The sequence below is a fragment of the Cannabis sativa genome, chromosome 9 (assembly GCF_029168945.1).
Source record: "Cannabis sativa cultivar Pink pepper isolate KNU-18-1 chromosome 9, ASM2916894v1, whole genome shotgun sequence".
NCBI lineage: Eukaryota > Viridiplantae > Streptophyta > Magnoliopsida > Rosales > Cannabaceae > Cannabis > Cannabis sativa.
Genome location: NC_083609.1, coordinates 23,908,937 through 23,924,829, shown reverse-complemented (window position 1 = coordinate 23,924,829; position 15,893 = coordinate 23,908,937). Strand labels below are relative to the sequence as shown.

The 15,893-nt window shown below is 36.3% G+C and overlaps 1 protein-coding gene across 1 annotated transcript; it reads right to left on the bottom strand.

Moving 5' to 3' along the window:
• Positions 1 to 10,490: 10,490 nt before the first annotated feature.
• On the bottom strand, positions 10,491 to 11,909 carry LOC115723749 (zeatin O-xylosyltransferase-like). The gene has a single exon (XM_030653226.2). The coding sequence runs from the start codon at positions 11,907 to 11,909 to the stop codon at positions 10,491 to 10,493; it is 1,419 nt and encodes a 472-aa protein (XP_030509086.2).
• Between the last annotated feature and the right edge of the window lie 3,984 nt (positions 11,910 to 15,893).

Genomic DNA, 15,893 nt, shown 5'->3' with positions numbered 1-15,893 from the left:
CTGGGACAGGCCTTACTCATTGTCTCCCCTTAGAAAATAAAACAGCTATTAAATAAATATTGTCTTAAATAGCTGTAGATCAAAAAAAAAAAAAAAAAGAGAGATAAGAAAAATCTTGGTTGAAATGGGCTGGATTCGGAACGGCCTAGTCAATGCGAGGAGGAAGGCGAGGACAAATGCGGGCCTCAAGCATGGCGTCAAGCTTCTTCTTCTTCTCCCGGAATTGGCAATCATCTCCGCAGGTTTTGGGTAGAAGTCAAGCTTGATACTCTAGCCATTTGTCGACCAGGCCATATAGACGCCGTCATCGAAGCGCTTGATGCAACGGCTGCAGGAGATAGGGGAGAGGAGCTCATCTTTCTTAGCCTTCTTCAAGGCTTGGTCTTTAAAGTCCTTGAGCTCCTTCAGCTCCACAACCGAGTTAGCCCTGGACTCCAAGTCCACCTAGTGCAATTCCTCTAAGGACCTCACCTTGGCGGCCATCTCGTCTAAGGCCTCCCTGGCCTCCCGAAGCTCCCATTTGGCCTTGGCAGTAGCCTCGCCCTCTGCCCTCAACGCTTCCCGGTGCTTCGCCTCCAGCCTATCCCTCCAAAGGGCCTCCTCTCGGATCATCGCCTCCGCTTGGGCTTCCCTTTGCTTAGCCTCTTCTTCGAACTTTGCCTTAGCAAGAGCGTCCTGCCACGCAGCCTCCTCTTGGAACGCCCGCCTTTCAGCAGACAGGTCCTGCAGGATCTTCACGACTTCGTCTATGCCCCCAAATTCAGACAAGACGAAGTCGTGATTAATAATGGTCTTGGAAAGGTGGCCGGCCTTTGCAGTAATCTGAAAAAGGAAGCAAAAGTGAGTAAAGGCCTTAAGTAAAATAATGAGAAAAGTAGATCGCAAAATACTTACCGCAGCCAAGGCATGGCTGATGTCCTGAGCCTGGTAGACGGAGTTCAAGGATGCACAAGCAGCGTACCGTTTAGGCGCGTACCAAGTCAGCTGGGAGACGTACTCGCTAGTCATATCGGAGGCAAAAGAGGCAAAAGGGGCCAAGGTGGGCCCGAGGAAACGGTTAAACCAGTCCGTCAGGGGATCCATGTTAAGATCCCACAGATTCTGGAAGTTCTCCTCGTTAAGAGAGTTTTGAACCTCCTCTCGCAAAACCCTCTTCAAGGCCTCCACCTCAACGTGCCCCCGAGTGTACTCGTCAAGGGCATAATTATACTTGGCTATCTGAAGCTCTTGCCTCGCCTCATCTTCGGGGACCGGAGTCAGTACAATGTCGTGAGGCACTGCAAACTCCTCTGCCTCGGGAGGGATCCCAGAATCATGACTCGGGGCCGAAGTGTCCACCCTCCTCGGCCGTTTAGAAGATTCCTCCACTACCATCTTGCCTTTGCGCTTGCGCACCAGAGCAACCTCTTGCTCTTCTTCACCTTCTAAAACTTCCTCAGGAAGAGCCCATTGCTCTTCTTGACCTTCTTCAGCTTCCTCAAGAAGTACCTCCTCCTCATCCACTAAGTCAATAGTGTTTGGAGGGGCACTGGAAGAAGCCTTCACGGGGGTGACGATCTGGGAAGAAGTGGGAGGAATGGAAGCAGGATCAGGACTGTGGGCTCCAGCAAGAGTGGCCAAGATCGCCTCCATGGGATTAGTTGCTGCAACAAGAGAAAAGAGTTGAGTGTTAAAATATCTATACAAGCAGTAAACACTTAAAAAAGTAATCGAGCTAGTCCTACCCTGACTCTCTAATTCGGCCCTAGCAAAGTCCCGAATCTTAGCACTGGCTGCATCGTCCCCGAGATAGCTGTCCGAGGGACGGAACCAGCTAGAAGAAAGATAGGCTAAAGGATCCAAGGGAATAGGCACCGAAGGTCCCGAACCCATCCGGGACCGGCCTAAGTAATCCCCCAAGTTGGAGAAGTAATACTCCTTTGCATGATCCCCCCACCGAGTGGAGGGCATCCTAAACCTAAGGAGACGTTTATCGAACTTTACGGGCCTAAGGCTAGCGTACTCGCGAACAGGAGGGACGTAATGAATTGTTAAAGGAGACTTACCAGAACCGGAAGTACTGCTGGCATCAAGAGCCCCTGTATTCGGAACCTGGAAAGTAGGCCTTGGTCTGGGGGCCCTTCTCTCTACCGGGCTTCCGATACGAAGGGGCCTCCCGGCAGCCACCTGGGTCCTCCTCTCAACCGGGCTCCAGACGCGAAGGGGCCTCCTAGCAGCCACCTAGGCCTTGGTGTAAGCCTTCTCCTAGGCCTTCCGGTAGAGGTACTCTCGGTACTTCTCTTCCGCGGTGGCAATGATCTCCTCCCGGAAGGTCTTCTCCGCGGCCAGAACTCTTACGTTCGGGCAGATAACCTTGGAAAGATTGGAGTCCTCCACCGACTGATGCCCCAGGATCAGCTTGGCCTTCAGGCAGTTCTCTGCGTGACCAGCCCCCCGACGTCAAGGTCCTTCTTGTCATATGTGGCGAAGGTCTTGGCCCGCTGGAGGAAGAGCTGAGTAGGCGCTGTCCGCTCATAAGGAGGGATCCTAACCCACTCCGTAAGAAGCTCCGGGTGTTCCACAGCTCGTAACCCAGAGGAGAAGAAGAAGCGGTGACGATACTCCTTGACGTGTTTTTCCTGGTTGAAAGGGACCGAGCCCTCATTCAAAGGGTGGGCCCGGAAGCCGTAAAAGCCGTCCTTAAGTTTGTCCCCCTTCTTAGGGATAGAAACAAGTTCATAAAAGTACAATATCTCTGTCGGACTGGGAGAGCCCCATCCCCGGGCAGAGTAAAAAATAAATAAGCCTGAAAGTAGGCGGTAAGCTTTGTGGAATAAGTTGGTATGGCGCAAGGCCGACAAATACAAGGAAATTAATGAAATAATCCTGAAGTGGAAGCATAGCCCCGGTCATCAAATGGGTCTGGCTCCAAGCTCCGAAGCCTCCATAATTGTGATTGGACGTCTCCGCGTCACGGGGCGGCCGGTGGTACGTCCCAGAAGTCGCAGGCTTGATGCCGGCCACCACCACGATTTTCTCCAGCTGGTGAGGGCAAGTTAAGGTAGAGTGAAGCTCGGCCGCTTCCCATCTCGTGGCACGTGGCCTATACCCCTCCTAGGCGACGGGACCCACCATTACCTCTTCCAGGGTGGCCAGGCGTTTTCCTCCTTTCTTGGAAGATTTGGAACCAGATGTAGACATTGTGGTTCTGAAAAAGAGTTAAAATTCCAGCATTCAGGCTCCATACCAAACCCTAAATCAAAAAAGGAAATGGGGGTCCCCTAACCGCTGGAAAGAGGCCCCCTCCAGACGGATGTCGACAAGAAAGCCTTAGAAGGTTTTTCTGGACAAAAGTCGGGTGCAAGAATCTTACAGATAGTGACGTTACACATAAGCAAAGAAAGGAAAAGAAAGAGAAGGGGTAAAAATCGAGAAAGACAAAGTCTTCTCTGTACCCTTGAAGGTCATCATGTAAAGAACAAATGGGCCTTTGGAAAAATATAATGTGCAAAATAAGAGTGACTCAAACACCAGAAAAGAGAAATCTAAACGTGTTGCACAGAAACTCAAGGCGAAAAATTCCTAGAAACTTCGAACATTAAACCCAGAAAAGCAGATGAACAGTAAAGCATGCCATGAACACAAACAGTAAAGTGAGGGATGCGAAAAACTTACATAAAGTTTTAGAACTGGGAGTTGTTGTTGATCGACGATGAAATGTTGACTGACAGTAACGAATGAAGATTGGTAAGAAACCTATAGAGTTTGAGGTTCTGGTTTGAGGGTTTTCTTTCTCTCTGGAAAATTCGAAGAAATTTGGTGAAAGGCTGAAAGTAACCAAATGAAGGAAGTATGGTGGCTTTTATAGGCAAAGGTGCATGTGGAACAAGGCAATCACCTACCAATCGAACGACTGGGGAGGCGCACGATTCGAATTCCCAAGATCCAACGGCTAGATTGGTTCGTCATCAAGGCGGTGGAAACGCTTGAGTGTCCGTCTGACACCCATTAATGCGCCGTATCAATTAAAGGACTTGAAATGAATCGACGCCTGCAAAAAGTGAATCGCTGCATTAATGGCTATCATTAATTACACCTTCACGCGCCCAAAGCACGTGCCAGGAAATTGAGGAGCCAACCGGAGGCATCTGAACAAGCCTTGTTCATTTTTTCAATTAAACAAGGCTTGGGGGGTAAATGTTGCCCCTGATTTTGCCCAATATATGTGGACCAACCAAACAGGGACACGTGGGCACGAAGGTCTTAACACTCAAATTATCAGCTAAGTCTTTATAAAGACTGGCGTTATCCGGGAGTTACCTCCCGGAGAAGGCATACAAAGTCCTCTATGCACCCGGAGGCCTAATTGATATCAAAGTACCTCCGGGAGATGTCAGGCTTCCTCTGAGCAGACATATCGTATTTAATGCTGCATGGGAGGAAGCGTGTTGGAACTGCCGCACGCAATAAAGTCTGACGACACAACCCTCGATCTGCACCTACAAAGCTATGATCACTTAAGTCTAATGATGGCTACACTGTGAAGAATCACATCAGTCAAAAGACAATAAGGACAATCCACATAAAATTCCTACAACACCTCGGGATTTGACCATGCATTACCCATGGTATATTCATTGGGAATACCCAACTTTATTGATATAGTTACAGAAATACATGTACTATAATTCTGGGAATGACCCCACCAAAAACACTATAAATACCCCCTCAAAGCTCATTAATGGGGGTCAAAAATTTTGGGTTGCATAAGTGCAAGAAGAGTAAATACTCACCAAGAACATTATCTGTATTAAATATACTCATAAATATACAGACTCGTGGACTAAGGCTCATTAACGCCCCAACCACGTAAAAATCTTTCTCTTAATTTCTTACAGCTCTTTAATCTTTTATTATTTTATTGGTTGCCGAAAACCTCGGTCAACAATATATTTATATATACTTCTTTGATATAAGACTATTGTGGATGTTAAACTTTTAAGTAATATATATTTCATGAAATATGTGAATGATAGATATTATTTATTTACACATATTTTTGTATTTTTTAATTTTTGTAAAATATTTAAAATTAAAAAAAAATTAATTTTTAACAAATAAATTAATATGTATATCTATGTATAAATATAAAAGAAAACATTAAAGAAAAAGAACGCACAAGAAGAGTTTATGTGTCATTTTATAAATTTTTCTTCATATTTTTTCTAATTTTTAACATATTTTCCTATTTCAATTGAAAACCAAACTACACAAACAAACAAAAAGTCTCTCATTGTTTAAAAACTGTTTAAGTTTTATCTATGTAGGTTATAAATAATATTCTTATTACATTCATTTCCTTTGTTTAAAAATATATTTTTTTTTATGTGTGATTGATTAATATCTTGCCTAAGGTTTTATTTTGCCTAATTAGTTTCAATTTTTTAATTTTTTTTTCTAAAAAGAATACAAAATATATTTTTGTACTTTTTCAATATTTGTCAAGTTTAAAATAATTATAAAAAAGCCCTTTAATTATTTTTCATATAAAAAGTATTTTATTTATTTTCTATGTGGGTGATTGGTGAACTAATCTTGCACATTGTAATTTTTTTAAAAGTGAATGGAGAATACATTTTTGTATTTTTCAATCTTTGTTAATTTTAAAATAACTATAAAAAAATTATTTAATTATTTTTTCATATAAAAAATATTTTTTATAATTCTTTATTTTCATTTTATTTAATAATTAAAACTATAATAATTTATTAATATATGATATTTATTAATAAGACACCTTAAATATATCTTTTTCATATATACTTCTTTGACATGAGACTATTGTGAATGTTAAAATTTTAAGTTATATATATTTCATCAAATATGTGAATGATAGATAGTATTTATTTACACATATTTTCACATTTTTCAATCTTTGCAAAATATTTAAAATTAAAAAAAAAAAAATCAGTTTTTAACTAATAAATCCTTACTACATTACTTTCTAAAAGAATATTATTTTTTTATGAGTGATTGATTAATATCTCACCCAAGTTTTTATTTTGCCCAATTAGTTTTAATTTTTTTTTTCTAAAGAGAACGCAAAATATATTTTTGTACTTTTCAAAATTTGTCAAGTTTAAAATAATTATAAAAAAATCCTTTAATATTTTTTTTTCATATAAAAAGTTTTGTATTTATTTTCTATGTAGGTGATTGAGAACTTAATCTTTCCTATTGAATATTTTTTTTTAAAGTGAATGATGATACATTTTTGCATTTTTCAATCTTTGTTAAGTGTTTAAAATAATTATAAAAAAATCATTTAATTGTTTTTTCATATAAAAATTATTTTCTTATAATTATGTATTTGATTTTATTTAAATAATTTAAACTGTAATGATTTATTAATATATGATATTTATTAGAATAATAAGAGAACTTAAATATAAATTTTTTATATATATTTTTGTGATATGAGACTATTGTGAATGTTAAACTTTTAAATTATATATATTTCATCAAATATGTGAATGGTAGATATTACTCATTTATACATATTTTTACATTTTTACTATATTTTTTGGAATATTTACATTTTTTTTTAAAAAATAATTTATTACTTTAAATTTAATTCATATGCCTTATTTAATTTATTTACTTATTTTTTAAATTTCTATGAAGATCCATACATTTATATTGTTTTAATAGATAAAATATTTTCAGAAGTTATATAAAGACTAAAATATTAAAAAGTAATTATAAATCTATTGAGAACTCTAAAAAACTTTGAAAGAAAATCATCATACAATTTTTATTTCAAAAAGAAAAAAAACAAGGAGATATCTTTAAATTAAAAAATATTTGTAAATATTATCTTTGTAAAATATTTTAATTTAAAAAATATCAATTTTTAATAAATAAATCATCTATATCTATATATAAATGTTGGGTTTTATGCTCTAAATAAAACTTCATTTTAATGTAATCTCTATTATTTAAATATCAATAAAGAACAGAAGTATATTCATCACTTATTGTGTCATTTGGTTCATGTTATCATTTATTTGTTTATTTGATTTATAAATTCATCCAAATCCTTATCACATTTATAATCTTGTTTATTGTGTCGTCAACACAGTGGAAAGTAATCAAGATTATGTGATTAAATATATATTCCTAGATTTATCAGTACACACGGTTTAACTGATATGATAATCTACAACATAGTTTACTTGCACCTTGGATAAGTGCTATGTCCTTTCCAGGGCATTGGTTAAAGTAAAGCTTGGATTGGATGTATGGAGTATGCACCGGAAGGGACCGATATTGAACTTTGAATCAGATATGATAAACTTACCGTAATATCTATTCAATTCAATATCACCTAGTTGATCCTAGATCAAAATGATCTTAATCCTGGCATGGTTAGGTTCGATCTCAAGAGTATTATACATGTTCTTTGATTTGTTAGGTAAGCCTACTTTTTAGTCAGGGTGACACGTACATTTTGGGAACATGATAGTCCAATTGAGTGGGAGCGCTAAACATAGATATGGAATCTATAGCTTCTTTCTAGACATAGAAGTGAAATGATGATTTCCTTCGAGCTTGGCTAAATAGAGATAAATGGTTGAGTACTCATTTCAGTAATTATGTTTAGTTCACTGAAATATCGTTTATAGGTGGCTAAGTGTTTTAAGGATAAAATACATTGAAGAGTGTAACGGTAATTTAATCCCTATACAATGTAAATCATCTATAGAGGATCATTAATTATTGGGATTATAACAATGGATAACTGATAGCGTATCTATATCGTGGAACATATAGAGCGTTCTATATAACTGAGAGTGCAATTCCAAGTTCTATGAGTGGATGCAACAAGGAATTAATAAGTTAGTGAATTTACTTGGTAAATTCTGGGTGTGCTTATTGGAAGCTCAGATATATAGACCCATGGTCCCCATACTAGTTGAGACAATACTACTTGTAAGACTCAGTGTATTGATTTTGATTAATCAATTATAATTCTAAAATTAGAACATGTCTAGTTTATGAATTTTCACTAAGCAATGGCTTAATTGTGAAGAAAGAGTTTCTAGGGTAAATTTGTTAATTAAGAGACTTTGATCTAATTAATAAATATATTAAATGATAATATTATTTAATAATTAATTTTTAGTTATTAAATAATTAGAATTGGCATTTAAATGGTTAAATTGGAAAATTGACGTTTTTGAGAAAATAAGATGGGAAAATGACAAAATGGCAAAATTACAGAGTGGGGCCCATTATCCAACCCATGGCCGGCCACTGTGCATGGATTTTACCACTTATTTTTTCATTATTTTAATGTCAAATAAATCTAACATGACCCTAGGTGGTTTCCTATAAATAGGTATTGATGGCTTTAGGGAAAAGATGATGCATCTCATTCATTCAGATAAAATTTTGAGCCTTCTTCCTATACCCTAGCCGAAACCACCTTCTCTCTCTCTTCCTCTCTTCTAAACCGAGCCTATGGTGAAAGAGTGAGTGCCCACACACATCAAGTGGTATCTCAATCATAGTGTGTAAGACTGTGAAGAATTCAGATTCAAGAAAAAGACATTCGGGCCTCAGATCTTGGTGATACTCTGATACAGAAAGGATACAAGGGTTAGAGATCTGAGCGGAAGGAGACATTATATTCCGCTGCAATCACTGTAAGGTTTCTTATACTTTATATGTGTTTATTTTATATCGTTTTAGAAGTTCATATTTAGGATGTTAAATAACATACTTGTTAGTAAATCTAAGATCCTGGTAAAATAATTCTAACAATAAATATAAAAGAAAGCACTAAAGAAAATGAGGTGACATCCTACTATATTTTGATCAATTTTTACTATTTAAAAGAATTTTAGTAAATTTAGTTTATTTTATATATTTGTAGATGTTGAGAAATATAACTTCTAAGTAAAATTTATTATTCTTATTATTATTTGTAAAAATTTCATGTGAATTAAGAACTACATAATTAATATATTTCTAAACTATAAATCAAGTATTCTTACACTAATTTTTGTTCAAAAATATATGGACAGAAAATGTGAGGTATCATCTTATTATTTATTATTTTTTAAAATGCAACATCCTATTATTTTAGGATTCTTTTTTCCTTATTATTTTTTTGTCTTTTACTTATTTTTTATAAATTTCTTTTTTAAGTGGCGTTTGATATACTTACTAAAAGATTATGTACAACTTTAAAGTATAAATAATGATATAATAGATCTAATTATAATTAAATTAATAAATATCTAGTCAATTTTTTAATACTAATTAATAATAATATTTTATAATAATTAAATGAATCAATAAAAAAAATTAAAGTGATAGAATAAGAATTAAAAAATTATTTTTTTTAAATTTAAAAATAATTAAAAAAATAACAAACATGATTTATAATATTTTTAACTCATTTAGTAAAAATATTTACTACTATTTATTAGAATATAAATTTATGAAATAAAAAATACGAAAAAATAATCAAAAAATAATTTTTTTTTTTAAGAATTATAACGATAATATTTGTCACAAAATTTTCACTTTCTTTTATATATTTTAAAATAGCAAATTACATTTTTAATTTTAACACTATTAATTTGTTTATAACATACATGTTAAAATGTTATATTTTAAATTATATCATTTAATATATATATATGATATATATACATAAAAATTATAAAGGCTAATTAGCAATTTTTTTCCCTGAATTTTTAGATGTACTAAATCATGCTCCCTGAACTTTTTTGGCCGTTAAAAATTCACCCTGAACTATTAAGATTGTTAGATTTAAGGACTTTTGTCTAATTTTAGTAAAAATATTCTAACATGGATGAAAGTTCAGGGGGCATGATTTAATACATATCAAAGTTTGAGGGGTACGATTTGGTAGATATCAAAGTCTGGAAAGCATGATTTAGTACATAAACAATTATTGTAACCGAAAAATTGAATGAAATTAGACAAAAGTCTTTAAATTTAACAATCTCAATAGTTCAGGGGGAATTTTTAACCGCCAAAAAAGTTTAGGGGATATGATTTAGTATATGCTAAAGTTCGGGGGGGAAAATTACAAATTAACCAATTATAAAAGTTGGACAACACTGCACGAAGCGCAGCTTAGTTCCCTAGTAATTTAATAAAAATAAAAATAGGAAGAAGGCAAATAAATTGGAGTTGAAAAGAGAAAAATAGCAAATCTCATTATTAGTAATAAATCGTAAAAATAGTAACAAAATTTCATTAATTTTATTGAATTGAAACAAGTATTAATTTTGTTGAATTGAATCAAGTGCACACCAATTTTATTATTTATTTATTTTTAAAAAAGGAAACAAGAACACACCAAAAAAAAAAGACAAAGAGGAATATGAAGAAGTAGAAGAATGCAAATTACATTTATTAAATGCCAAAAATTTGACAAACATCAAATTTTTTACTAACCCTTGCACAAAAGTCTACCTAGTGATATGTGCAATGAATGAATCCCATTCCATACGAGTGACTCCTCCTTCAGCTACAGAGTTTCGTACCTCTGCACCCAACTCCCCAATCCTCTTCCTGATGTCACCACCTTCCTCTGAGAACATTAATGTCTTCACTGATGTACTAATCATTGATGAAGTCACCAACTCACCAGTCTGCTTCCATTCCAAAACAGCCACACCCACTTTGAGCACTTCTGTGAGCAATAAAGCATTCAAAGGCTGATCATAATTCATTGGCCATGCTACCACAGGTACTTCCATACTTATGCTCTCCATGCAAGAGTTCCATCCACAATGACTCATAAATCCACCTGTGGCTTTGTGACCTAAAATCTCTACTTGAGAAACCCATTCCCTCACCACCATTCCTATTCCTTTCTCCCTCATTCTTTCCTCAAACCCATTTGGAAGTTCAGCTCTCTTAACTTGTTTCTCATTGTCAAAACTATGTATCTTATCTCCATCTTTTAAAACCCAGATAAACTTCACTCCACTCTGCTCCAAACCAACAGTAATTTCTTCGATCTGTTCTTCAGAGAAAGAAGTAGTAGTACCAAAAGAGATATACAGTACACTGTTTTGCTCTTGTTTGTCCAGCCACTCCAATAGCCATTGGTCTTCATCCCTGAACTTCTTAGAGATTGCCATTTGGTGCAAAGGCCCCACTGCCCACGTCTTCTTATTCTTCTTCTTATCTCCTTGATTAACATTGATTAAACCATTGACTAGATGATCAAGAAATGTTCCCTCAATAGCTCTACAAGTATTGTAGAGATGTCCAGCTTGACTTTTCATTTCTTGCATCTCAGTCTTTATAAAATCTAAGAACACAGATGAGTAACAAGACTCCAGAGGAGGAAAATTCTTTATTGGGATAATGTCATTTCGTCCCATGGCAGCAAAAGTGTTGGTGAAAAATGAAAAAACAGAGGCGCAACTGATAGAATAGGCTTCTACGTTCGGTAGAGAAACGACGCAATTGACAATTGAAGTCATCAATACATCGTGAACAACGACAAGTCGTTTGATGTTTGAAGAGAGTGATCTGAGAAGAGCGGCGACAGGTTCGCGGATGAACTTGGTGGCTTCACAAGGTAACAATGTGCCGCCAGAGCCGGCGCCTGGGTTGGGTGGTGAGGAGGACAGAGTTGGGATTAATGGGAAGTCATGGAAATGGATTTTTGTTAATTGTTGAAGAGGGTTTAAGGATCGAGACTTGACTTGGGAAGTGTGGAGAGTTGAGCTAACGTAGTGCACTGGAATGTGGTACGAGGAAATGAGATGAGCGAGTTGGAGGAGTTGGTTGAGGTGGCTTTGAGATAGGTATGGAACCATCACTACTACAACTGATGATGGTGATGAATCTTTCAGGTAACTAGTGGCGGCCATGGCTGAATAATAAGATTGATGAGTTTATTTGTTTGAGTTATGACACTGATTATCTTTTAGTGTATATATGCGAACCAGAATAACTTGTTGCCCAAGGTCAGATACGTCACAGTTGGATTGCTTCTCAAAGCTTCATCTATGTTAAGGGAATGAAGTTTTTTTTTTTTTTTTTGTTAAGTTTGAGGGAATGAAGTTAGTTCAACTTTTTGTGTGTGATTTTTTTGTTCCCTAAAAAGGCTCAAAATCTTATTGGTACAAACTTACATTAATTGAAAATGTCAGCATTTCCCATTTTGCCTTACTAACCAAAAAAAAAAAAAACAATATAATAAAATAAAATGTCCTACTCGCGAGGACAACTTTTCAGCCATTTATAAGTGATTCATGGGTTAAAAATATTAAAGAAACTATATGTACAATAATATTCTTGCTGTTTTTCTAACATTTGAATTGTTATTTCAATATTATTTAGCATTGTTTGCATATGTATCTGTTATTCTGTTTTAATTAAATTAAATTTTAATAGTGATTATAATAGGGAAATTTTACTTTTTGGCTTTAATAATACAAGGCATATCAAAATTTATACACTCCCTTAATTTGTACAAATTTAGTCCATTGATTACATGAACTTTCCATTTTACCTTTTTTTAAATTTTAAACTGAAATTTAAAAAAAAAATAAATTGGTAAAAACTGAAATTGGTCTTTCTCTCTCTCTTCCCACTCTCTCGTGCACCACTCTCTCTCTCTAGAAAAAACTGAAAAAACTTCTAAAAAATTTCCCTCTTTCTCGTCCGTCCCACTCTCTCGTCCTTCTCTCTCTTCCCTCTTGAGTGGTTGTTTCTCGGTGGGTGTTGGTGGAAAACCGAAGCACAACCCAATATCACTCAAGAATCTTACACCATTACAATGTGTAAGTTGTGTTTTAAGCTTTTTGTTAGACTTTATGTAGTTTAAAATTGTTATATGTGTCGTATTTGTTGGAACTGCTGTTTTTTGGTCTGAAATTGTTGAGATCTGGCAGATCTGGTTTTCAGTCGAAATCTGAGTTTTCCAGTTGTTATCGATGATATATCGATAACTTATCGATGGTTTGTCGATAATTGTACGAGGAAAGGTCAGTGATGACCATTGTCGACGTGTTCTCGACTGTATGTCGATATCATGTTGACTAAAAGCCATCAGCATATTATTTATAAGTTGTCGATATTTTGTCGACCGTTTGTCGATAGCATGTCGACGAAAAAGAAATCACCATATTATTCACAAGTTGTCGACATTTTGTCGACAGTTTGTCGATAGCATGTCGACAAAAAGCAATCAACCTTGTGTTTAGAACTTGTTGACACTATGTCGACATTATGTCGATGCAAATGAAAAAAGTAAAAAAGCCATAAATAAAACATAAAATAACATTAAACATAACATAAAATAACATTAAAAAAAAACAGAAAATAAAGTTCATAAAAAAAAACAAACATTAAATAAAACTCACCACAAGCCATAACATAATAAATTATTTTTTAAATTCTTTGGCTTGTGGGTGAGCCTTGCAATACTTGCATAATGTTCCAGGCTTCACCGGTTTACCGTTAAAGATGCCTAGTTTCCAACGACGGCATCCTTCGGGGAACCCTGGTGGTGGAGCCGGCCATACAACAGTTTTGCAAAATTCTCTTTCAAGTTGCATGAACCTGAACTCGTTACGATTTTGTTCTCTTTCGAAAGCTCTATTGGCGTCAAAAACTTTCTGCATTTCAGGAGTAATTATGCCATCATCCTCCTGCTTCAGCTCTTCAGGAGTTAAGATGGGGAATTTGCCCTTGTTCTTTCTTGGCGCCATATTTAGAACTTAAGAATATGAGAAATTTTGAAGAGTAAGAGAGAAGTAGAAGACAAGAGCAACGTGCAAAGCCCGCATTTGAGGCGTAATGTACTTATTCGTTGTAATAACATGTTTTCTATTTCAAATTCGAAACTGCTTTAAAATAATGTCGAGGTTGAATATTTTTTGAATATTTTAATTATTTTTTATTTTAAATAGTTATTTTTGTTGAATAATATCGATATTTTATATTTGAAACCACGAATAATTATCAAAATTTGAACGAAGAGAAAGTCTATATATACATAACTGTAATGTTAATTACACAAAATATACAATGTCCCCATAATTACACATATAATCACCCGAAATTTTGGTAAAATAAATCAACACACCACCGTTCACGAAACAACTTCATCCGGCTTGGCGTGACATCGGTCAATCCACGTTGCATCATGAGATGTTCCACAAACTCAATGCAATAGACACCACAATCACCACTAAATACAAAATAAAATGTAAAGTTAGTCTAACGTAAAACATATTTTAATACTATAGTACTTTTTTATCGCTATGTACCTGGTTCTTGCCTTCGGAACTAAGTCGTGAGTGGCTCGACTCGAATGCATTTTTGGAAGCACCGTGATGTCCCTGTTAGTTAACGCCATGATCTGGTTGTTACGTGAAAAATCCCCAGTTGCAAAGATTAGCGAGGGCAGCAGTTCTTCCCAAGTCTTCAAGACGGGTGCCATGGCGGTCCAATGACAGACGCTGGAATCACAGTCGTAGACATTAATTTTCCACAGCTCTATGTCAACTTCAACTGTGACCCAGTGCCTTTGCTCGGGAAGATGCAGAATGAAGTACATATAGTCGTTACCCATCCATCTCGGAAAGAACTGGTTCTGTAATTACGGAGAACAACGAAACAATTAACAAACCATAATAATCCTCCCATACAATTAACAATCGAAGTTATAATCATAGTTTAACATTTAACAATACCTTATGAACTCCTCTGTAGTACTCCAGGATATAATCCTCCCACACAAAGTTTCTCCTCGCACCCTTGTGTTTCGTCCATGCGCTGCTGATCATAGTGGTCACGAATGTGGAGAGAATGATACCCTTATGAGGAAATGTCAGTGGATAGTCGGCGCGTCGCCTCCTCAGCATATGCATTGCTGCATCTATATGCTGCATATAAAGGGAAATGTCAGTTAGACAACAAAATATATTAATTGCACATAAAGTTGTAAAGTGAAGTAATATTATAAAATACTTTACTTACGTCATCTGTAAGCCATTCCTGTGGTGTCAACAGCTTCCAAAAGAATGATGGACCGTAATCACCACTTCTCAAATCCCGAAGTCGGTGGTTCGGAATGAGTCCAACACACAACTTTCGGAAAGTATCTAACAATTGCTGATCCGGTGGCGCCAGGGCATCAAACGTCGAAGAAGGCCTCTGTCTCTTCTTCGTCTCCGTGTAGTCACAGAACCATACAGGAGGATTTCTCTTCCTCTTCCGACTCTTAACCACTGCAGGTTGTGCCTCTATCGATAGAATGTCACCCTGGGACTCTCTGTCATGTACATGGATAACACCTGTATCGATGGGAGTCGCTGGAGCTCCCTCATAAGGATCGTACCCGTCAGGGAAGACCTCCTCCTCTTCTAGTGGGGGTGATGCAGCTGGTAGTGGGGTAGATGAATCTGCTGGGGCCTCTGGTGCTGAAGCTGTCGTTGGCGGACGATTCAACATGGCCAATATGTTTCTGAGCTGCTCTATAACTACGTTCTGACCACCCTGCAGCTCTACATGGCTGGTCTCGTATGCCTTCTTCAGCTCGGCATGAGCAGCGTACATACCCTGAGTGTCAGCCTCGATCCTATCCAACCTCGCCACTAAATCACTGTACTCGGCACCACGAACGCCTGATGAAGATGGTGCACTGGGCTGAGGGTCTGAACCAGTGGCCTGAAAAAATATATACCAAAAAAATACGGTAAGCATACGATAATTCCACAATGTAACAAATATCACAGAACAAAAATAATAAAACAATCAAGTTATACAATCATAAAAAAAAAGTTCCAAAAATTGGTACCTGAGTGTCTGGTACCTGAGTATCTGCCTCAGCCTCTGTGTCATCC